At 63.2% G+C, this 23,657-nt stretch overlaps 1 protein-coding gene across 6 annotated transcripts; it reads left to right on the forward strand.

Moving 5' to 3' along the window:
• Positions 1–1,330: 1,330 nt before the first annotated feature.
• DGKK (diacylglycerol kinase kappa) lies at positions 1,331–23,646 on the forward strand. Of its 6 annotated transcripts, XM_065028184.1 has the most exons (30): positions 1,331–1,488; positions 2,448–2,692; positions 12,100–12,210; positions 12,324–12,404; positions 12,627–12,731; positions 12,948–13,080; positions 13,277–13,383; positions 13,832–13,957; positions 14,101–14,203; positions 16,148–16,310; positions 16,404–16,512; positions 16,695–16,834; positions 16,976–17,057; positions 17,525–17,616; positions 17,850–17,949; positions 18,233–18,473; positions 18,773–18,874; positions 18,985–19,084; positions 19,530–19,637; positions 20,172–20,268; positions 20,344–20,451; positions 20,631–20,744; positions 20,933–21,067; positions 21,155–21,321; positions 21,464–21,581; positions 21,667–21,753; positions 21,848–21,964; positions 22,050–22,161; positions 22,687–22,817; positions 23,230–23,646. In XM_065028184.1, exons 2-30 carry the CDS (start codon positions 2,495–2,497, stop codon positions 23,302–23,304), a joined length of 3,462 nt encoding a protein of 1,153 aa, XP_064884256.1. In that variant the 5' UTR covers positions 1,331–1,488; positions 2,448–2,494; the 3' UTR covers positions 23,305–23,646. The 6 variants fall into 6 exon arrangements, 5 of the variants coding, with proteins under 5 accessions (XP_064884256.1, XP_064884257.1, XP_064884259.1 ...); XM_065028185.1 differs by lacking the exon at positions 22,687–22,817; XM_065028187.1 differs by lacking the exons at positions 22,687–22,817; positions 23,230–23,646 and adding an exon at positions 22,330–22,513.
• Positions 23,647–23,657: the final 11 nt, after the last annotated feature.

Below are 23,657 nucleotides of genomic sequence, written 5' to 3' on the forward strand. Positions count from 1 at the left end.
CCTCCCTCTAGTCCAACATCTTTCACCAGATGAAGTTTCCCCAAGCCCTGTCCAACCCGGCCTTGAACACTTCCAGGAATACACAGTTTCTCTGGGCAGCCTGTTCCAGTGTCTCACCACCCTCATCATACATTTCTTCCTTATGTCCAACCTAAACCTACCCTCATTCGGTTTAAAACTCTTGCCCCTTGTCCTGTCACTACAGGCCTTGGTAAAAACTCCCTCTCTGTCTTTCTTAGAAACCTCGTTTATAAAGTGAAATGCCACAATAAGGTCTCCCCAGAGCTTCTCTTCTCCAGGCTGAACACCCCAACTCTCTCAGCCTTTCTTCCCAGCAGAGCTGTTGCAGCCCTGGAACCATTTCTGTGGCTCCTCTGGAGCTGCTCCAACAGGTCCATGTCCTCCTTGTGCTGAGGACCCAGAGCTGGACACAGAGCTCAGGGAGGCCTGACCGAGGGGCAGAATCCCTCCCTGCACCTGCTGGCCACTCAGCTGGTGAAACACCCAGGACATGGTTGGCTTCTGGCCTGCAAGTGCATGTTGCCAACTCATATAGTTTGTGTGCAGGTGTGGGTGTGTGTACAGGTGTGTGGAGGGGTCATTGCATGTGCTCACCCACGCCTGTGCATGCCCATGCACGTGTGCAAGTATGGTGGCATGGAGGTGGTGCACGTGCTTCCCCATGCCTGGGGTGTGCATGCCTGTGTGTGTGTGGGCATGAGCACACGTATGTGCATGGCAGCAGTGTGTGTGCTCACCCATGCCTGTACATGTGCATGCATGTGCCTGTAGGGGTGTGGGCACATGTATGTGTATGGCAGCAGTGCATTTGCATGCCCATGCCTGAGCTGTGCCTAGCGACGTACGTGTGGGCATGTGCATGCAGATGTGCATGGCCATGATGTGCACACTGTCCCGTGCCACCCATGTGCATGCCCTTGCTGTGTGGGTGGTGCACACATCACCCATGTCCACGCACACATATGTGCACGGACACGGCGCATGTGCTTTCCCACACCTGGACGCGCACACTTGTGCATGCTTGCGCACGCGTGCCCACGTTCACACACACGGGCACGGCCGCCGTGCATGTGCCCACCCATGCCCGTGCACGTGCTGCTCTGTGTGCACCCGGATGGCGCACACGTGTGTGCTCGGCGGTGGCTCCTGTGCTCTCCCGTGCCCGCGTGGGCGCTGCACACGTATGTGCACGGCGGCGGCGCGGGTGCTCGCCCGTGCCCGCGCGGGTGCCCGCCCGTGCCCGCGTGCTCGGGGCCGTGCGTGGGCTGCCGGTGCCGCGGTGCGCAGCAGCGCCCGCCGCGCCGGAGCAGGCCGGGGCTTGCGGCGCAGGGGCAGGGCCGGGGCTGCCTGCAGAGGCACATCCCGGCGGGGCCGCGCTGCGGGGCCGGGGGGGCTGCGGGGCGGCGGGCGGGGGCAAGAGGAAGAGCGACCTTGCATAAGCGACGGCGGCGGCTCGCGGTGTGCAAGGTGTGTGCGCGGGGCGGGGGGGAGCGCTCCGCCCGCCTCCCCGCTCCTGGGTGTGCTGCGGGATGCTCGGCGGAGACCCGGCAGTCCCGAGGTTGGAGGGGGGGTGCGAGGCCCGCAGCGAGGGGGGCTGCGACCGGGAGGGGTGGAGGACGGCAGCGCTGCGGGGCTCTTGGTTCCCCCGCCGCGCCACCCCCCGCCCCGAAACGCTTGTTGCTGCGCGGGGAGACGGCACCACGTTTGCCGGCAGCCGCGGGGGGAGCCGGTGGAGCCGGCCCGCGGGAGCCGCGTGGGGCCCGGCACAGTGCCGTGGGGTGCCCTCCGCCACCCTCGGCCCGGGCACGGCAGCCCTGCAGCCGGCCACGCTCGCTCGCCCAGGTAGGTTGCCCCCCCAGCCCGCCCGCAGCCCCCGGAGCGGGCAGGGATGCCGTGGGGAGATGGCCGCCCCCGCATGCGGAGAGCCACGCGTTCCCCCCTCCATCTCACCCCACCCGCAGCCACCTGCCGGGGACCGGCGACCCACCAGCGTGGGGCCGGGAGATGCTCCCAGCCCGGCCCGGCTGCCGGAGCGCGGCGGATGGGTGGTGGGAGGCAGCTCCTGCTTTTCATGGAGTCTCCCCCTCTAGCCCGGGTGCTGCGGACAGCCCAGCACCCCGGCATGGGCACCGGAGCGGGGGCTGCGGCAGCGGAGCTGCACCCCACTGCCAGGGCCATCCCCCACGGCGGAGCGAGGGGTGGCGTTGGCATGCCAGACAGGGTGAGGAGGAGACACCAAAAAAAAGGCAAGGAAGGAAAACTTTGCCTGCAAGGAAGCCACTCCAAAGGGCATTCCTGGGTGAGGAAGCACCGTCTCCCCCAGTTTTCAGGACTGTACCTCCCGCTGGCCAAGCCACAGAAGGTGAGGGGCTGTGCACCCCCTTTCAGGTCTCTTCCTTCACTCCTGTGTGTCCTCGTCCTCCCAGGGCTGTCACAGGAGGCAGTGGAGCCCTGAGCCAAGCCCGGTGGAAAGATGGCTGAGAAGCTGGTGCCTGGGGACCTGTTCCTGAGGAAGACCCGGGAATCGGTGTCATCCCTGGACTCGGACAAGCTGTCACCCATCTCACCTGAGGCGGGTGGTGAGGAGTCGTCTGACAGCGAGGGCGAGCAGGAGGACAGTTCCCACAAGCTCATCCGGAAGGTGTCCACCTCGGGGCAGATGAGGAGCAAGGTCAGTGGCGTGGGGGCCTGGGACGAGGTGCTGGCTGGTCCGCGGGGCCCCTGGTGAGAACGCGGAGGGAGGATTCACCCGCACTGAGGTGTAAATCAGCGCCAGGCACTTGCTGCTTGCAGAGCCAACTGAGCTGGTGCGCAGGGCAGTGCCAGGAGGGGTCTGGCCCCCTGTGCCCTGTGAAAAGGCACATGGAAAAGGTGCACACCCCATGGTGGCAGAGTCAGCGTTGGTCCCGTGGGGCTGTGCACCATGGATTTTACCCCAATTTTCAAGGGCAGGGTCTCTCCCATACCCACCCCCCCCCAAGATGCCTTCATCCTGTGTTTGTATCGCTCGGGTTCCCCCCACCTGTCCCTGGGGAAAAGAGGCTCTTTCAGGAAGGCTCTGCCCCATGGACACTCTGGAGGTGAGATTTAGGATCAGCGCAGTGCTGTAGGCTCCTGGGATCCCGTACCCCACTGCCAGCAGGGCACGTGTGGGGCCTGGTGGGCGGCAAAATGGAGCTGGCATCTTTCCCGGTGCCCCAGATAAATTCGGCTATGCCAGCTCCCCTGCAGGCCCCACTCCCGCAGCCTTCCCTACATCCAGTCCCCTGTGCTGGTCTGCTGGGTGAATGGAGGCACCTTTGAGGTTGGACGTGACGCTCTTGCCACCCAGCTGTTGGCATGAGGGCAGCTTGTGTGTGTATGTGTACAGCTTGCTCAGAGGAAGCTATTTCAGTCGGACCTACGAAAATACAGGGTGTGGTGCCTTCGGCCAAATGGGAGTAGGTGGCCATAGGTGTCCTAGGTGAGGACAGTGAAATGGCCAGGTACCTCCTGCCTGAAGTGCAGGGAGCAATAGCCTGGGCTGAATGGCCAGGTGGGAAGCCAGGAGAGGAAGAGGTTTTAGGGGGGCATTTTGGGGAGGGCTGTTGTGGGCATGACACTGGGAGGATGCTCGGGGCGACGTGCCAGGTGCCCCTTTGCATCCACCTCCCGGCTGTGGGAAGGAGGCGGTGGTGTGAGTCAAGGCAATGCCTGCAGTGCCAGCGGGCACACGGGGGCTGCCGCGCTGCGGGGGAGCCCTGCCGAGGGGCTGTGCCAGAAATCCTCCCTCAGCCAGCTTCCAGCTCCTCGGTGGGGATTTGGTGGCCGTGCTGCACCGAGGAGGGAGGACAGCTGACAAAACACTGTGGGGGAACGCAGGGGGTGCCCTCAGGCTTTGGTGTTGAGTGCGGTCGGCAGGGAAGGGGGCAATGGGGACAGGGCGGTGTGCTGGGGCTGGTGGCTGTCAGGGCTGCTGGGGCTGGGACCAGCTCCCCTCTGCTGGCCCAGGCTGGCTGTGGTGCCAAGTTTGGTGCCCTGACTCAAGGGAGACAAAGGGTGTTTGCCCACGGGAGTGGAAGTCACGGTGCTCCCAGTCTGGTGCTGTGGGGTGTTTCCACTTGTCAGGAGATGTTTTTGGGGCAGGTGGTGCCAGGGGGTCTCTTGCTGAGTCCCTGCAGCTGCTCAAGGAATGTGCCTCAGTTTCCCCTTCTTTGGAGCAGGCTGGCACCTCCTTTGCCTACTGCGACCTGGCTGCCAGGTGGGTGCCGTGGGCTGTGCCGGAGTGCAGGATGCTGCACAGGGGACACGGTGGAAGGCTGGGCCCGTGGGCAGGGTCCTGGGGATGCTTAGCCCTGTGTGCAAGCCCTTGGCACCCTCCTGGAAGGGTGACAGCAGCCGCTGCAGTTTGCCACACAGCATTTGCCATGCCAGACGGGCTTGCCCTGCTGTGGAGCATGGGGGATATCGCAGGGATTCGTCAGTGCCAGGAAACCCGAGAGAGAAGGGCGGGTGGCCAGGCCGTGCCCATGTCCTGCAGCAGCAGCACAGGGACACAAGCGCACCCCGAGTCCCCAGCCTGGGTGTCAGAGCCCCTCTGTGGTATCTGCAGGTCCAGCCGCGCTGGCCAACAGGCTACGTGTCGGGAAAGGCTGAGCTGCCGGCTCCCTGCCGGCTGCGGCTGCTGCCCGCATCCTGCCCGGCATCGGCAATTAGCCATGCAGGAGGTGATGCCGTGCAGCGTGCCGGCGACAGCGGGTGGCGTGATGGATGGGCAGGCAGAGGGAGCGCGGCTGGGTTAATAGCCTGCAGAGAGGAGAAAGGAGAGAGGGATGAGAGCTGGGCAGGGCTGGTGCTGGAGGGGGCTGAGACCAAGCCATATATGCACCCCCCTGCCAGATTTCAGCATTGGGGTTCAGAGTTTTCCCTGAGGATTCCTTTGCCTTGGTCTGGATAGGCAGGACCACGCTTGCCAGCCTGGCTCCTTGCTGGTTGGGCTCCTTCCCTACGGAGATGAGGATTTTGGGATGTGATTGCTGCTGCCACCCAGGTCGGGCTACCCGGTCTCACGGCTGTGCCGTGGCACACGTGCTGCCTGTCCCTCTGGCTGTGGCCACGGCTGTAGGGAGGGACAGGCAGCACGTGTGCCACAGCTGGCACCTTTCCAAGCCACGTTGACATCCCTATTGTGCACCCATGTGGGGCTGGGATGGGGGGGAACCATTGCCTGCACCCCAGAGACTGGGGCTGGTACGTAATTAGCACACAGTTAATGAATGAGGGAGAGTCTAGTGCCAGGGCTGCAGCTCACAAGAGGTAACCGGGTTAGCGGGGAGATGGGGGGGGACAGGCTGGCCTGTTTTTTGGCTGTTGGTCGTAGTTGGGGTGCTGGAGGGGCCCGCAGGAGCCTGCAGTGCTGGGGAGCTGGGCAGGGTCTGCCCACCCACACTGACCGGGGGGACCCTGCTCCCTGGCCGTGGGAGCGAGCAGCTTTCCCCGCACCAGGGTCTGTCCAGCCCCATGGGGACAGGAGCAGGTGAGAATCATTTTGGGATCTGCTGAATCCTTCCTGAACCCTGCTCCCCATTCCTATCACCTCCTCCAAAATGCCTGTTCCCCTACCCCTTTCTCAAACCTCCCCATCAATCACGTCTCCCCACTCCACACCCCCAGCTTGGCTTTCTCCAGGCTGTAATTGCTGGGACACCCCGCGGGGTGCTTTGTGCAGCTTTGGTGTGGAGGCGGCGAGGCCATTGTGCTTGGTGACAATGACAGCTGCCAGGCGCAGGTGCCCCTGCCGGGCTAAATGGCCCCAGGATGGATGGGGTCTTGCTGCCGCCCCCTCCTCCTCCTCACCGGGACCAGGGGCTGCTGGTTGCCTGCACCAGCTTTTGGGAGCGCAAGGGCAGAGCAGGAGGGGGATGCTGTGCTGCACCCTGGCACTGGTCCCCTTTGGGTTGGGCATGGAGGGAGGGGACAGTGGGGAAGGAGAGGATGCCAGCTCTAGGGTACATCAAGATATTTGAGGTGCTGGCAAACAGGGGCGGGGGGGCACATCCTGCCTGCGTGGGCCGGGCGCTCAGCTCCCGGTGCTGCCTCAGCACGGGCTCTCCCAGCAGCTGAGTGGAGGCGGGGAGCAATCCGGCAGCTCTGCTCCATTTGGCTCCGGCTGCAAGGAGCTGCAGTGAGCAACTGCTCCTGGAGTGCTTGCCCCAGAACCGGGGGGCTGCAGGCACCAGGCGGGGCACAGGGGGTGCATGCCAGGGATGGGGGCATTGCCCACGGGGTGGGCACTGTGTGCATGGCCATGGTGGGTGGGAGCGTGGCTTGTCTTCCATTTAGCAAAGGCGATCATGTTCTCAAATTCCTGATGCTGGGGTACATCACAGCTGCTTGGTGGGGCTGGGGAACCCACCAGCATCCTCCTGGGGGGCTGGAGAGGTCGGTGGAGTTACTGGTACCCTGAGGGATGAGTGTCCTGGTCCTTGCTGGAGGCACTGGGCACCCCGTGGGCTCAGGGTGCCTCGGGGATGGGTGAGCAGTGTCTGTGGGTGCAGGTGTGTTGGGGCAGCTGCCTGGTAGGGCAGAGCTGCAGAGCCAGGCTGTGGGGAGGGCTATATCCTGGCCAAAAGACAAGGAAAGCAAAATAGGGCCCCTGGGGCCAGTCCTGGAAACCTCCTTCCTGCTGCTGGGGGGTGGCACATGGCTCCCAGGCAGCATGTCCTGGCTGGCACTGGTGACAGACCGTGGCATCTCTCGTGTGGGGAGAAGCTGGGGCAGCTGGGGCTGTTCAGCCTGGAGGGCAGGCTGGGCCTGGGGCTCCTCAGCAGTGTGGAGAAATACTTGAAGGGGAGGCTGCATCGAAGAGGGAACCAGGCTCTTTTGAGTGGTGTCCAGCAATGGGCACAGATGAAAAAATAGGAAGTTGCATCTGAACACAAGAAAACACATTTTCTGCTGTGAGATTGGTCAAACTCGGGTATGGGCTGATCAGAGAGGCTGTAGAGTCTCCATCCGTGGAGATATTCAGAACCCACGGGCTGGGTATCTCCATGATCCTGGGCAGCTCCAGGTGATCCCCCCCAGGTTCCATCCCGAGAGCTCCTTGCCAGCCCCAGCTGCACCGAGGCCAGCTGTCACCAAAGCCCATCTCCACCCCAGCCGTGCCCTGCGTTGCTCCCAGCCCGGTGGCATGTGTCCTGCTGGGGGCTGGCGAGGGGACGGGCTGGTCGCTGGGTTGCGTCCCGCAGTGGGGCTGTACCGTGGGGCACGGTGGCACTGCCTGGGACCACCCCGGATGAGGGGGTGGCGAGCAGGGAAGGGTAGGCTGGGCTTACTCTCCTTAATCAGGGCTCACCGAGCCAGTGTCTGGAGTGTAAAGATAGCCGCTGTGTCGCCAGCCGGATGTTTGTGAGGTTTCTCAGACGTGCTGCCCTGTCCCCGCTCACATTTTCCGTTATGCAAGAGCTGCTCTTGCCCGTCGGTGCTGGGCAGGGGGGGGCGAGCTGTGGCTGTGCCCACCGGGATGTGGGCACAAGGGGCAGGAGGGCACAGGGCGAGCTGGCACGGGGTGCCGGCCCTGCCGGTGGGTTACCTGGGGACCGGTGCAGCTGTAGATGGGAAGCATGAGCTCCTTTCAGAAAAGCGGCTGAAGGTCACGACTGATGAAGGATGAGGCGTAGGGGGGATTGCCCTTCTTCTGGGGGTTCCTTCCCTCATTCCTCTCTTCCCAGTAAATCCTCTATCTACTTTTGATGGCCTGAGAGGTGTCTCGTGGCACCACGTAATGGCATGTCAGGACCAATGCTGAAAGCTCCTTTGAAGGATCCCCCCAGCACTGGGAAGGGGGTTTGGGGTCCTGCAGTGGCAACAGGATTCATCCTTGAGGATTCATCCTCAAGTTGTGCGGATGCAGCTGAGCCTGTGGGACTGTGACACCCCCAGGCACCAAGCTCCCGGGCCGCCCGGTCCCGGAAGAGCTCTGCTGTATCTCAGAGCCTGATAAGGTTTCCAACCGACTCCAGCCCACAAGGTGCCCAGCAGATGCTGGTGGCCCTGCAGCCAGGCTGTTTGCAGGGCTGCCGGCTTTCCCCTGCTGTCCCGCACACTCCATCTCAGGACGGACAGCTGCCCAGGATGTTGCTGGTGTGATGCAGGTCAGTGCATCGGCAGGTGTTCGGTCCCCTCTCCTCCTGCCCACACGAGGCGTTGTGTCGCCATGGGGCCAAGCAGATCCCATCAGGAGCAGTGTAGGGCTGCAAGCTGGGTGGGTTGTGGTGCCCACCAGCCATATGTGCCAGTATTTGCGAATAACTCAGCCTCCTTGGCTCTTCTCCGGCAGCTCCTTGGCTGTCCAAGCTGATCCCAGCAGGAAAAACCTCCCACCCCAGCTGTGGTCAAACCTGGCAACGCTACAGGTGCTTCCTGGGGACAGCAGCGGCAGAGCTGGGAGAGTGGGGTTGGGGTTCAAAGCAGCGTCCTGGGGCCCTGCCTTGGGGCTGAGGGAAGTGCTGGCTGGACGTGAGCTCCCTCGGGGCTGTGCTTCAAGCCCCCTTGCCTGTGCCAAGCACACAGCCAGCCCACAGCCTGATGGCTCCTGGGCACCAGCGTGGTCTTGGCACATTGCTGGTGGCCAGCCATCCCCATGGGGCTATTTTAGCAGTGTCCCTTCCAAGGCTGCGGTGCTGCTCACACTCCACCGTCTGCGGCTGAGCAGAAGTGGTGGTTTCTCTGCACACCCCTGATGGTTTTGTTCTTGCCTTTGCCTCCCCACCCTGTGTCTCTGGGACCCCTCCTGTGTCAGGCACAGTCCAGGTGGTGCTGAGCTCCCTGGGCTGAAGAGAGCAGGGAGGGTCCCCGAGATGGGGCAGAGCCCTGAAGAAGGGAGCCAGCCTTGGGCTGGTGGCCAGGCAGGTTGCCCACTGCTCTGGGCATCAGCACACTGCTGAGATGGAGCCAGCGCTGGCTTCGCTGTGGCTCCCTGCAGTGCCGGCTGGGGCGGTTGGGGTAAGCAGAGGGGCTGTGGCTTGGTTTGGGGTGAGGGTGGCACCCCACACTCAGGGCTGTGCCGCGGCCGGCACGGAGCTCCCACGCCAGGAGCAGGAGGCAGCCCCTACCCTTGCTGTGGTTGCACTGCTCCTGGGAGCTATAGGGTACCTCAGAGCCACTTGCTATAGGGAATTGTATTATTATGGTGACCTGGAGCCTTGGTTGGAGCTGCAGGGGATCCAGAATGGCAGGGGCGATGCCACCCTGGCACATCCCACCCACCACTCAGTTGCCTTCCCCACCCCGTTCCTGTTTGCAAAGGGGAAATGACAGGCTCGCTTGATGCTTCCCACTGCAACACGGCTTCCCACCGCATGGGCAGGTCTGCTGGTGTCCGTAGTGTCAAAAGCGAGGGTCCCAAACTGCCGAGCCACTGGGGAGCTGCTCCCAGCACAGGGCAGCACCAGGTGCTCCTGGCTGAGACCCGTGGACAAAATACTAGGTGTGTGTGTGTCTCACCTCGGTGAGAACCCCAAACAGCCCTCCAGCACCCAGGCAGAGTGACTCGTGTGCCTGCCCGGGCAGCGTGGCATGGCCGGGCTCCGTGGCTCGTTTTGGAGAGGGGACCTGCCCTGGTTTCCCCAGGGAGCGGGCTGGCTGGCCCAGTGCTGGCAGCAGCAATACGGACTGAACCTGTGCCCCATCACGTCAGCGCTGGGAGTGACAGAGCCTGGACAGGCAGCCTCATAAGGGTGGCAAGATGCTGTGCATGGCAGGGCAGAGGGCTTGGGCTTTGCTGCCCTGCCTGGGGCACCCCGCACATGTTTTGGGAAGCACCTAAGGGTGGATGTGGGGAGAGGTGCTTCCCAAGCTCCTCTGCACCAGCTTTGCTGCCCCACACTAAGATGCTTGTGATTAGTTTAGTCAGCACTGGGGGTAAACTGAGGCACCCCCCCCCCCCCCAGCCACAGCACTGTGGGTGTTGTGAACTCTAAGGGGTGTGTGGTGAGGGAGGTGGGAATTCTGCCTTTCAGGCTCTGCTCTAGCCTGGGCTGGCATCCTTTCCCCCCAGGGCAGCCTTCCTGGCCGTGTCCTGCCACCCTCGTGGCCCTGGAGCTGGGCAGAACTGAGCACCCGCGCCCCACTGCAGCGCTGGCTCCGGCCCCTGCTGTGTTAGCCCTGAGCCACCGGCACGGAGATGCCTCTTTTTCCTTCTCCTAGTCATTACGTTCTCCCGCTCCTTACCCTCGTGGGCTCCCTCTCGCCGCTGCTCGCCAGCACACGCTGCCTGTCCGTCGCAGCAAAAGCAATGATTGCAGCAAACCCGGAGCCTGTGCCTGTGTCCGCTGCATGTGAACGGGTGTGGTGGACGAGGTGGTTGTGGCTGGATCCCACCTGGCCATGGGAGGACCCTGCCCTGTCCCTTCCTGACATGCTCCCTACTAGGGTGCATGGTTTGTATGTGGATTTGGGGATCGCAGCTGGACCCCCCTGAAAGGCTGCACTCCCCTTGCTGGCTGTGGTTTGTCTGGGCTCAGGGCACCTCTAGTTCACCATCTCCTCTGTGTGTTCTTGCGGCTGAGAGGCTGGGGAGGGGAACGGTAGGTCCCTGGGTGCTGGCACTGAGGACAGCAAGGCTGTTTGAACCCGCGCCGACACTCACAGGCAGCATGGGGAAACCACAGCCAAACCCTGCACCAGTCCTGGGGGAGCAAAGCATTGATAGGAAGCAATGAAAGCTTAAAACCTCCCTCTCCGAAATTCTTCATGGAAAGGGCCCTCGGGCATTGGAACAGGCTGCCCAAGGCAGTGGTGGGATTGCGATCCCTGGAGGGGTTTAAAAGGCATTTAGATGTAGTTCTTAGGGACATGATTTAGTGCTAGAGTTAGGTTAGGTTATGGTTGGACTCGATGATCCTGAGAGTCTCTTCCAACTGAAATGATTCTATGATTCTGTGAGGGCCATGGAAATTCAGGTATGTGCCCTGGGGCGCTTGGGAAGGGGTCAGGCATCAGGGGGAGCTGAGGCTTGGGGGGCACCTCAGGTGCAGTTTTGGCTTCTTTGTGACCTTGGAGGCTCCTGCTACTCCTGGTGCTCTGGCTGTCTCGTGTGGAGCTGTGGGGCAGAGGGTTAACGCCAAGGCCAGGGGCCGGTGTGTTTGCAGGCTGGCGGGCACCTGGGTGCCACCTCCAGCAGCACCCGGGCTGGGCACAGAGGCGCCGAGCCCGCGGTTCTCTCACAATGGTCTCGGTGCCCAGTGCTAATTCACCGTTAAATGTTCCTTGTTGTTGTGTGCTGGGATCTAATACAACCACTGTTGCAGCTAATTGCAGAGGAGCAGCTGAATGGGGCTGCCGGCGGTGTTTAAAGAAGATACAATCAAAGATTAGGCAGTGCCAGAGATGCAGAGCATCTCTGCCACCCCGCTCGGCACAGGCTTGTAGCCGCGTTGCAAACACTAATTAATTGAGCCTTGTAAACACCACTGCGAGGAGAGTAAATATTGGCAGGTGCTGTGGATTGGGGAGGGCAGAGGACGGGCAGCCGGGCTGCAGGGATGCGCTGCACTGCAGGGGATGCTCTGCCTTGCCCCGGGGTTGTCCTCGGCCTCGGGTTGTCCCCTCCGGGGGCTGTGGGAGCTGGGCAGGGCTGGCTGCTCCCCACCCCAGCGAAGGGGCTGGGACTGCAGTGCCCAACTAATGCCACCTCCAAGCCACAGTCCTGGTGGCTGTGGGGCAGTGGTGTCCCCTCCAAGGGAGCTCTCCCAACCCCAGCTCTGCCCTTGGGGACCTGCAGCATGTTGAGGCTGCCCTGGGCACTGCTCAGGGGAAGGAAGGGAGAGGCAGCGGTGGCTCTGTGCTGCTGGGCACCTCCAGCTGCCAGCCCGGCAGCACCCTCCCGAAGCACGTGAAGTGCCCGGCGCCCAGGGGATGGCAGGCGATGGACATCATTTATGCTGCTACAGCCAGCACTGTGTGAACCCGAACATGTCCCATCTGTGCTCTGGGCAGCTCTTAGCTCCTGGGGACCCAGGGACTGGTGTCACCAGAAGGGGAGTGGCTTTGGGGGTCCTGGGGCTGTGGGAGCTCACCACCCTGTGGTCCCTGCAGAAGAGCGTGAAGGAGGGGCTGTTGCTGAAGCAGACGAGCTCCTTCCAGAGGTGGAAGAGGCGATACTTCAAGCTGCGGGGCAGGACGCTCTATTACGCCAAGGATGCCAAGGTAGGCTGCGGGGGCTGCCAGCATACTCAGCCAGGGGGGCTTGAGCCTGCAAGCCAGGGGAGGAGTGCAAAATCCCTTCCTGGTGAACTGGGGCTCTGGTTTCTCCTCCACAGTCCCTGATCTTCGACGAGGTGGACCTGTCCGATGCCAGCGTGGCTGAGACCAGCACCAAGAACATCAACAACAGTTTCACGGTGAGAGGGATGCAGGGTGGCCCTCCACCTCAGCACCTTATGGTGGGGGCACTGCAGACCTCCCCCTCCCCACAGAGCCGTGGGGCACCCCACAGTGTGGCCTCGTGCTGCTGGAGGTGGCACCGGTGGCCGTGTGCCGGCGTTCGCTGCGGGCTGCTCTCCCGGGACTGGCTGACTGTGGGATGGCCTTGCAAGGGGACATGGAGATGGTGGCTGTTGCAGGTGATCACGCCGTTCCGGAAGCTCATCCTATGTGCAGAGAACCGAAAGGAGATGGAGGACTGGATCAGTGCCCTGAAATCTGTCCAGAAGTGGGAGATCCATGAGGTGATGTGGGCAGGCGGCTGTGCTTCTCTGCAAAGGGGCACCCCTCAGGAGTGGGGGTGCCTTTGGCTGCTGGACAGGAGCTGCTGCCCTTGGCGCAGCCCCACGGGGAGGACAGGAGTGGGAGTGGGGCTGGGGGGACTCGCGGTGGGTAGGAGGGAGGGAATGCCAGTTGGGGGGGTCCCAGGGGACTGATGGGGCAGGGCTGTGCCCCAGCAGGCCACGCAGTTCAACATGGAGCACTTCTCGGGGATGCACAACTGGTACGCCTGCTCCCATGCCCGCCCCACCTTCTGCAACGTGTGCCGCGAAGCGCTCCCGGGGGTCACCTCCCACGGCCTCTCCTGCGAAGGTCAGAGCTGGGGTCCTGCCGGGGGTTGAATGGGGGTGGGACCGGGGTGGGGGATCCCCTCTGAGGTTGGTCCGGAGCAGGAGGGGTGTGGGTTGGTGCCCACTGGCTGTTGTCACCAGCTGTGGAGGGGTGGGGGACCAGGGCTGTGCATCCTGCGGGGACCGTCCCTGCTCCTCATTTGCTCCCCACTGCACAGTCTGCAAGTTCAAGGCACACAAGCGCTGCGCTGTCAGAGCCACCAACAACTGCAAGTGGACCACTCTGGCCTCCATTGGCACCGAAATCATCGAGGACGAGGATGGGGTAAGCAGGGGAATCCCCCTGGGGGACCTTGGCACGACAGAGCCACCAGCCTTGCTGATCCCACATCAGTGGCAGGGCGATCATGGCACCCAGCTGTCCCCTGCACTGTGTGGCATCTGGGCTTGGCTCTGTGGGGACATGGTCTGGGGGCACCTCCTCTGCCACCCAGCATCAGGATCCCTTATTGCTTTCCAAATGTGGCCACCCCAAACATTTGCTGGGGACACCTCTGCCCTGTCCCATGCACTGGCAGCTGCACAAGGGGCCAGGCAGGCAGGGAGAAGAGGGCACAGGAGCGGTCCCAGGGCTGCCTTGCCCTGCTGTGGGTCGTCAGCCCCTGCCTGCCCCTTTTGTGGTGCCTGGCAAAGGGGGTGGCCCGTGTCGCTGTCCCTCAAGTGCGCGGGAGCAGCAGCAGTGGCGTGGCACTGGCAGCTGCCCCTGTCCGCAGGTGGCCATGCCCCACCAGTGGCTGGAGGGGAACCTGCCTGTCAGTGCGCGCTGTGCCGTCTGCGACCGGACCTGCGGCAGTGTCCGGAGGCTGCAGGACTGGCGGTGTCTCTGGTGCAAGGCCATTGTAAGGATGTGTCCTTCCCTGTCCCCCCCGCCACAGCGCAGACAGCACTGCACCTCCTGGGTGCATTGCTGGGGAAACTGAGGCTGGGGACTTTGGTGCTGCATTCCCTAGGTTTGCTTATGCACGTGTCCCTGCATCTCCAGGTTCACAGTGCCTGCAAGGAGCTCTTTGGCAAGAGATGCCCCCTGGGCCAGTACAAAGTGTCCATCATCCCACCAACCGCCTTGAACAGCATCGATTCGGATGGTGAGTCCTGCAGGGGACAGGGCTGGGCTGCGGGTGGGGGGACAGGCTGTTTGGGACAGGGCTCTGAGCTCCTCTGCAGGCTTTGACTTGTGACTGTGCCCGCCTTCCTGTGCGGCACCAGGATAGCAGCATCAGGAGGCTCCGGAGTCACTGCCCCTCCCTGTCACACCTTTGGTTGAAGGCCGCGTGTTGCTTTGTGCTCTGCTCTGTGCTGTGACAGTGCTGTGCTTTGGGGTGGCATTCTGCCCTGCGTGTGCCTTCAGTTGCTCCTGCCAGGCTGCCTCTCACGGTGGCCCTGGTCATGGTCCCTCCGTGCTGGGGTCAGCGGTGCCAGCCCTGAGCTCCTGATGTGAGATGCCACTTGTTGCACCCCAATGGTTCAGCACCTTGCAGGGCAGGATGAGGCCCTTGCTTGGATTATTTTCTCAGTGTCTGTACCTCAGCCGTTTTTTTGGTTAGTGCAGTGTGGGTGCTGCGGGGTGCTGGGGAGAGAAGCAATGTGCAGCCCGCGGGAACCACCCCCCGTCTCCCTCACCCTCTCCGGAGGGGCCCAGCTGGCCTCTGCTGAGCAAAATCTGTTCTTCTCCTCCGGATATTTCTTTCCTCATTCTTTAATGATTTTCACCGCTCAGCTCAGCCGGTGGCTCATCTGCTTCTCGTTACTCATCGGGATGCTGTCAGGGTAACCATCATGCGGCTTCTTCTCCAGCTTCAGAGCTGTGCTGCTCACGGCTGGGCCCCCCGGTACTGTCACTGCCCTGTCCGTCTCACGGTGGCCCCGTCGACCGAGGCCAGCGTGGCTGCAGCTGGCAGCTGTGACCGCTGCGGAGCCGGGCTGGGCGGTGCTGCTGCAGGAAGCAGCTCAGGGAGCCTCAGCCCCCTCCTCCCGCCGCACTGTCCCCCCAGTGCACGGTGCCGCTGGCAGCGGGCTCCTCTGCGGCAGCCCACGCTCTGACTCAGCAGCTCCCGGTGTTTTGCTTTGCGGATCTGCTCGGCTGGGTTGGGACCAGAGATGGAGCGGTGCTCAGGTGGTGGGCTGCGAGGATGCTGTTCCCCGCGCTCCGGAGGCAGCAGGGCTGCCGGTGGCACCCGCGGGCTCTGCCGGTGCCAGCAGCACTGAGGGCTGGTGCTTCCCCCGCTGCAGCATCGCAGGGCTGCCCAGGGAAGGAGCCAGCAGGAACCGGCTTGTGGCCCAAGGACCAGGATGGCCAAGATGTGCCTGAGTTGGGGGCGGGCTGCGGGCCAGTGATTGATCTGCTTCTGCCTCGGGCACATTTCGTTCCCCATCTCATTTCTTTAAAAGCATGGTGCTGGCTGCCAAGCCTCCTGAGGCTTCTGCGTCATTCTCCCCCATCCCACCAGAGCCCTTGTAGGAGCAGGCGGCAGAGCAGGGGTGACAGTACAGTCCCCTGGGGCTGCAGCTGGTCCCCTGTGGTCATGCCAGCTGCCAGTGCCACCCCTGCGAGCACCCCCAGGTGGGACTGTGCCCCATTCCTGTGTGGTTTTGCTGGGTCTGTCCCAGCTGGACTGTTGGCAGAGCAAGGAACTGACCCTCCTGTACACTCACCACCGCTGCCCCTTTTGGAGTGGCTGTCTGGGGACACGAGTCAGCTGGGTGACACATTGTGCCTGCAGGGACAGTGATGGAGCAGGAACCTAACTTAGATCTGCCCTAGTACTACCCTTGCCCATCCCTATCTCCATCCCCATCCTCCTTCCCATCTTATCCCCTTCCCCATCCCCACTGGCATCTCTTCCTCCCACCCCTCACCATACCCTGGGCACCTCGATCACTGTCCCTCCTGCCTGGCCCCAGCACCCTGCAGGTTGGGCACAGCACAGTCGGGGTGTCCACGTGGCCTGTGTTGTCCCAAGGTGTCTCCATCAGTGTCCTCACGGAGTGGGAGCTGGGGCTGGGGGCTCACGTGCTTGGGCTTGCTGCAGGTTTCTGGAAGGCCACCTGCCCCTCCACCTGCTCCAGCCCTCTCCTGGCCTTTGTCAACTCCAAGAGCGGGGACAACCAGGGTGTCAAGTTTCTGCGCAAGTTCAAGCAGTTTCTCAATCCGGCCCAAGTCTTCGACCTCATGAACGGGGGCCCGCACCTGGGGTAGGCGCTGGCCTGGCTGTGCCGGGGTGGCCTTGGCAGGGTCCCGGCGGGCACCTGGCACAGCCCTCAGCCCCCTCTCCTGTTCATGCCCAGGCTGCGCCTCTTCCAGAAGTTCTCCACCTTCCGGATCCTGGTGTGCGGGGGGGACGGCAGCGTGGGCTGGGTGCTGTCGGAGATCGATGCCCTTGGCCTCCACAAACAAGTGAGCGAGAGTGCCTGGCACTGCTGGCGTGGGCTGGCACTGTGCCGGTGCTGGCACCACCGCAGCTTGGAGTCCTCTTGCATGCCCTGGGGTGCTGCTAGCGACAGGCACATTGGGGTTAGGGGTGTTGTGGGTGCCCCTCGGGGCTGCTCTGAGCCCCCCGCCCTGTCCCTCTCGCACAGTGCCAGCTGGGCGTCCTGCCCCTGGGGACGGGCAATGACCTGGCACGGGTGTTGGGCTGGGGCAGCCTGTGCGACGATGACACCCAGCTGCTGCAGATCCTGGAGAAGCTGGAAAGGGCCACCACCAAGATGCTGGACCGGTGAGCTTGGTGTGGGGCGTTTGCCTCTCTGCTCCCCCCTCACCTCAGCACCTGTCAGGCAACCTGTCCTTGTCCCCTGCCCACATGTCCCTGTGCTGGGGTGCTGGGAGGTGGCAGGCAGCAGTGGTCTCTGCTCGGCAGGTGGAGCGTGCTGACCTACGAGGCCCCCAAGCAGTCCCCCCCAGCCCTGAAGGAGGAGGAGAATGGGGACTCCAACATCCAGGTGGGCACCACTGGGGACTGATGGCTTGAGATAGGAGAGAGCAGGCTGGAGGCCAGATCCCCGTTCACCCCATCAGCTGATTCAGGGGCATACAGGCTGGGTTCGCACAGGGAGAGGTCGTGGAGGGGTCCCTGGGGACTGCGAGGGGACTGGCAGCTGGTCATGCGTGATGACGTGAGTCTGGCAGGTCTCAGCCTGGCACCTGGGAGCAGGCAGCAGGGTGAGACGGAGCAGCAGGCTATTTTGGACTCCTCTGTGTGCTCCCCTTCAACCCCTTGCCTCAGTTTCCCTCCTGCTGTGGCTGAACATCTGCTCTGCGTGGCGGTGTGGGCACTGCTGCCCTGGGGGCTGGGAGGGCGGCTGAGGGGGGCTCTTCATCTCCCGTTGAGGACTGACTGGACGAGGCTCCATCCAGGAGCAGGGCACCCGGCGGGGTGTCATGGCTCCAGCTACCCTGTCCCCTCCAGGTTCACATCTCCCACTATGCCGACTCTGTTGCCTTCCACCTGGCCAAGATCCTGGAGTCGGACAAGCACTCGGTGGTGATCTCCTCTGCCAAGTAAGGAGGCGGCTGGCGATGGGGGTGCTGAAACCCCCCCACCGGGGCTGGGAGCATGTCCCCAGGGGTGCTGAGCCCTCCCCAGGCCAGGCTGTCCCCTGTCCGGCCACCAGCGGCTGCCCAGCAGCTAACCTGGCACTGCTCCTCCCGTGCAGGAGGCATTACCCCAGCAGCCCCCCCACTGGCACCTGTGCCCAGCGGGGTGTGCCCCTCTCCACCCGCTTCCCTCGCAGGTTCCTCTGCGGCACTGTCAACGACTTTGTGGCGGAAGTTGGCCGGGCTTACAAGAGGGCGATGGAGAACAAACAGGAGGCTGAGCTGATGGCGCGGAAGGTGGGTTTTGGGGGAGCTGGATGGCACAGCCCCCAGCCTTGGAGGGTCAGGGTCTGCTCCGCTGGCCCATGTCCTGGCTGTGCATGCACCGGGGTGCACTGTGCTCGGGGTGCACTCAGGGTCACCAGTCAGGTGTGGAGTTCCCAGCAGAGATGGAGTGCCCTCGTGCTTGGGATGCCCAGGTGCTACCGGTGCCAGGCAAGCACGGGGTGCCAGGGGAGCGCCCAGCACTGGTGGGGGCAGTGGCTTGTGCTGGGGTGCTGAGTGTGGGGGTGTCCTGCAGTGTGCCATGCTGAATGAGAAGCTGGACTCCCTGGTGCGGGAGCTGAATGAGGAGGCTCAGGCCATCTTGGTCCCCGAGGGAATGGTGCAGGCTGCCCCTGGCGACAGCAAGGACCAGGAGAAAGGTGGCAGCTTCAACCCCAGCTCCGTGCCTCGCATCTTCAAATCCAAGGAGCAGCTCATGCTGCGGGCGAACAGCCTGAAGAAAGCTTTGCGGCAAATCATTGAGCAGGCGGAGAAAGGTGAGGGGGTGGCGAGGGCTGGCAGCTCGCGTGATGCTGCAGCAGCTTGGCACGGGCTGCGGAGCCCCCGCAGGCTTGTGCTGGACCCGTGCCTCGGTTTCCCTGTCTGGATCCTTGGAGTGGCAGCACTGCTGTGCTCTTCTCTCTCATGCTTGGTGTGGCCAAGGGAGGTCCCCAGCATGGGGCAAAGGTGCCACCCTGGGCCAAGCCTGGCACAAGCCCACAAGGCTGACCCAGGGAGAGGGCACAGGGCCGTGGGGCTGCCTGGGACTTGCTGTCGTGCTTCTCTTTGTGTCCAGCTGTGGATGAGCAGAACAAACAGACACAAGCCTACCGGGGCAGCACAGGCCCCAGCAAGAAGGACAGCTCGGAGGAACTCAACAAGGAGGAGGAGAGGCTCAGTAAGATGCCAGTGTGGCATGTGGCTTTTTGGGGGGCTGTGGAGGTGAGCTGTGAGGTGGGCTCAGGCTAGGAGCCAGTTCAGCAGCTGCCTTCTCTCCTCCCCGACCAGGCTCCCGACGTGAGACAGTGACCTCCGCATCTTCCTCCATCATCCTGGACCGGCCAGACACCTTCGGCAGCTTGCAGTTCCCCGAAGACCCCAGTGCCCTGTGAGTCTGGGGTCCTGCCCCCCCACCCTTGCTGCCCATTAGGCAGCGGGAGCAGACCTGAATCATGTTGCTTCTTGGCGATGGCTGCTGGGGCATCCTCTGCCTGCCAGCACGGCAGCCCCAGGGCACAGCAGTGCCCACGCTCCATGTGCCAGCTGCACGAGCTCTTGCTGCCAGCTTGGCCAGCACCGTGCTCATGGTGGGAGCTTGGGGCTCCCCCTGTGCCCAGCACAAGCAGGTCCTGGGTGTGCCAGGGGTGTCCCGGCACGGGACTGAGAGGGCTCCAGCCAGCCCTACTGGCTTGGGTCGGACTTTCCAACGCTAACCCCTCCGGGAGCTCACATTGCAGCTCCGGTGGGTGTTATACCTCATCCTCTGGTCCCAGCCCGGTGGCTGACTTTGTGCAGCTGCCTCCCAACCTGACCACCCTGTCCGCTACTTTCAGCCACTTCTTGGAGAAGTGCGTCATGAATAACTACTTTGGCATCGGCCTGGATGCGAAGATCTCCTTGGAGTTCAACAACAAACGGGACGAGCACCCCAAGAAGTGCAGGTTCGCTGAAACCTCCCAGATTGCATTGGGAAAAACATATACTCCCCCCTGGCTTTCTGAGGCCCAAAATAGGATGGAGCATCGGGGTGCTGGAAGGCATGGGGTCAGCTTGGGGCTGCCATGCCTGGCTGGGGACCCCTTTCTGTGGCAGGTTTTCCACCTGCAGCCATTGCCGTGGTGCCGGGGTGAGCACCCTGGGTGTGTGGCAGATTGCCTGGGAAGCGGGGAGGGATGCTGTGAGGCTCTGGCTGCTGATGCCCCCCGGATGTGTGCATGGGCACAGAAAAGCTTGGTGGGATTTGCCCCCCCTGCACCTGGGCAGAGGAGACGTTGCCATGCCAGCATGGGAGGATTCCAAGTGCTGCAGCCTGTGCAAGTGGGCAGCCCCCTGTTCTGGGAGTGGGGAGGCTGAGGCAGGCACAGAACCAGTGCTCCAGGCTGGCTGGTTCAGCCCAGTGCCCGGGGAGGGCACAGACCTGTGGCAGGCTGGGGGGAGCCTGCAGCCCCTCTCACCCGGCCCTCTTTGACCCGCAGCAGCCGCACTAAGAACATGATGTGGTACGGGGTGCTGGGCACGAAGGAGCTCCTGCAGCGTACCTACAAGAACCTGGAGCAGCGGGTGCAGCTGGAGGTGCTGGCCTGGGGGGCACAGGGACGGGGCAGGGGGTGGTGGCGTGGCGGCCCAAGGCTCAGCCCTCTCTTGCAGTGCGACGGGGTGCCCATCTCGCTGCCCAGCCTGCAGGGCATTGCTGTCCTCAACATCCCCAGCTACGCTGGGGGCATCAACTTCTGGGGAGGCACCAAGGAGGACAATGTGAGTGCCAGCACCGTGGGGTAGGGGAGGGGAGCACAACATCCTTCCCACAGTCCCAGGGAACCCACAAGCCCTCAGGCAGTGGTCTGGGGTATCCGTGCCTGGGCACACACAGCGGGAAAAGCTGGGTCCCAAAATGAGCTGGGTTTGTGACTCTCGCTTGTACTGGTCCACTACAGAACTTTGGGGCTCCATCCTTCGATGACAAGAAGCTGGAGGTGGTGGCCGTCTTTGGCAGCATCCAGATGGCTGTGTCGCGGGTCATCAACCTCCAGCACCATCGCATCGCACAGGTAGGGGCAAGGGACCCTGTGGGACCCTGCGTGGTGCCAGAAAGCTGTTGGGGCACCAGTGGTGCAGCTCAGCTGGGCTCCCGGCTGGCACTGACCTGGCATCAGGAGGCTTTTCAGCCCCGGCACAGCGGCTGAAGCCAGTGGCACAGTGCCAGCGCGATGCCAGCCCCGGGCTGTCTGCCCTGCAGTGCCGCGTGGTGAAGATCACCATCCGGGGGGACGAGGGCGTCCCTGTGCAGGTGGACGGAGAAGCCTGGATCCAGCCACCTGGCATCATCAAGATTCAGCACAAGAACCGAGCCCAGATGCTGACAAGGGACAGGGTGAGCTCGGGGTTGCACAGGCTGCACGGCAGGACTGTGCTGGGGCACGGGGAGGTGTGACTGGCTGAGGGGGGGTCACCTCTGCAGGCATTTGAAAGCACGCTCAAGTCCTGGGAGGACAAGCAGAAGGGGGAGAGTTACCGAGCGGCTGCCCGGCCACGGCTCAGCTCCCAGCAGTCCATGGAGTACCTGACCGAGGAGGAGAGCAGCCTCTTGCAGCAGGTCTCGCAGGTCGCCGAGACCCTCATCGCCAGGTCAGGCGGTGGGATGGGGATGTGGTGGGCATGGGTGGGGAGAGCTTCACTGTGGCCACCCAGAGCTATAAGGGTCTCCTAGTCCTGTATCATCCGTCCAGCCCGGGGGGGCCCCGGCAGCTCCAGCCCCTCTCACCCGCAGGATCCACGAGGCAGCCAAGGCTCACAAAGCCATGGAGCAGGAGCTGGCGCACGCCGTCAACACCAGCTCCCTGGCGCTGAGTGAAGCCCTCTCCAACAAAGCCACTGGCACCTCAGAGGTGAGCAGGACTGGGGTACAAACCAACCTTCCCTGGCGGCCCCCAGGCCCTGCTGCTCAAGGGGTCACCCCTCCACGCCCCCCAGTATCTCAGCAGGAATGCGGCTGTGGAGGTGGTGCTGAGCATCAAGGAGCTGTATGCTGAGACCAGGGCGTTCCTGGAAGGGAAGGCGGTGAGTGGGGGGGCTGGAAACCACCCCGAGCCCCATAGCGGTGGGGCCCATGCCCTTGGCCTGCAGCTCTGGGGATGGTCCTTGTCCCCCACAGCTGGACTCGCCGCAGGAGGAGGAGGCGCTGCACGGCCCCCTGAGTGTGCTGGGCCAGGAGCTGCAGCGGCTGCTGGACATCCACTGGCTGGGGCCCATCGCCCACCCTGCTGAGGAGGTGGGTGCACGGGGACCGGGGGTGGCGTAGCCCACCGAGTGTTCCCAGGGGGGTGTAGCACCCTGCTTAGCCTGGCTTCTCACAGGAAAGTGCCAGCAGTACCAACAAGGGCAGCTTCAAGCTTCGTCTCAACATCCCCAAGCCCAGGAAGGACAAGGACAAAGGGCAAAAGCAGAAAACCAACAGTGCACTCCCAGGTAAAGCAGGCAGCACGGCAGGGGGAAGACAGGCGCAGCCGGTGTTGGTAGGGACCCCCACATGCTGACCTATCAGCCTCCTGTCCTGGGCACGCTGCAGAGGGACCCTATGGGAGGGGGACAGGGCATGTCCTGGCTGCCTGGGAATGTCACCTTTGTCACCAACAGTCCCATAGAGCTTAATTTTTCTGCTAACGGACATGCGGAGCCCCTCGACCCTGTAACTCCATCACCACTGCAAGTGGGAAAAGGGGGCTCTGGTACCGCTCAGCCCTTTGGGTAAGTCCCTGCCCCAGGGCTGGGGGGTCTTGTTGAGGGGGAGAAGCTTGGATGCTCCATAAGCTAAAGAGAGTAGAAACTGCTCCAGGCTGAGCCTGCTGAGGCCTCTGGCCCTGCCAGAGCTGGGGGTGTGGGGTGCTGTCCGCAGCCTGCTGCCACCGCTGCCCCGGTCTGCCTGCGCCTGCCTGCGTGCCCAGCTGCCTGCGCGGGAGCCCAGGCCACCGCTCTGGTTTTCCTCCCTGCTAGCGGACAAGTGGGGCTCCGAGGAGGTGGCAGCTTGGCTGGAAGCGCTCGGTTTAGGGGAGTACAGAGACATTTTTGTCCGACATGACATCCAGGGCTCTGAGTTGATCCTGCTGGAGAGGAGAGACCTGAAGGTACAACCTCCCTTGTGCCCCTGAGGGACTCCCAGCCCTGGGGAGCACGGTGTCCTCCATTCCTCCTCTCACCATCTCTCGTGGGGAGAAAAGGCATGTGCTGACCCCGCACCCAGCCCCGCAGGGCTGAGCTTGCACTGCTTGCTTAGCTTGCACGCAGGGGCTGGAAGCAGGGGAGAGGGTTGGCCTGGCCCCCACCTTGCAATGCTCTGTGCACCTGCCCAAAGCAGGATCAACGGCACCATGCTCTCTCCTGTGCTTGCCAGAGGGCTCCCAGCAAGGACCTTGCTCTGGCAGCGAGAGCGTGGGGAGCCGGGCTTGGCAGCCTCTTCCTCCATCCCACGGCTTTCTCGCCCGGGAAAGCCGAGGGCTGGGGTCCTACAAACACATCAGCTCCCCCCTCCTTCTGCAGGACCTGGGGATCACCAAAGTGGGCCACATGAAGAGAATCCTCCAGGCCATTAAGGAGCTCAGCAACCCCCCCTAGGGCAGCAGCAGGGCAGGAGCCCAGCCCCGGTGCCACCCCTCAGGACCAGGGGTTAGGCAGGGGGGCTCCCGCTCCCTGCCCCACCCCACGCGTGTGGAGCCCCCCTGCTTGCCTCGCTTCGTCTGTTGTCCCCCAGCGTCCCTGGAGCTGCTGCTTCTCCCCGAGCCTCTGGGGCTGGAAACACTAAAGCAGAGGTCTAGCCCTGTAGGCAACGTGGTGCAACTGCCAGTCCAGCCCCTGGTGGGGTCGCTACAGGAGCTGGGGCCAAAGCAATGACCCCCCTCCCCTCTGTGGGTATTTAAGCTGTGTAAATATTTGGAGAAGAGATACTCATGGCTGCTGCTTGTGTGGTG

This window comes from Columba livia, chromosome 12 (assembly GCF_036013475.1).
Source record: "Columba livia isolate bColLiv1 breed racing homer chromosome 12, bColLiv1.pat.W.v2, whole genome shotgun sequence".
NCBI classification, from domain to species: Eukaryota; Metazoa; Chordata; class Aves; order Columbiformes; family Columbidae; genus Columba; species Columba livia.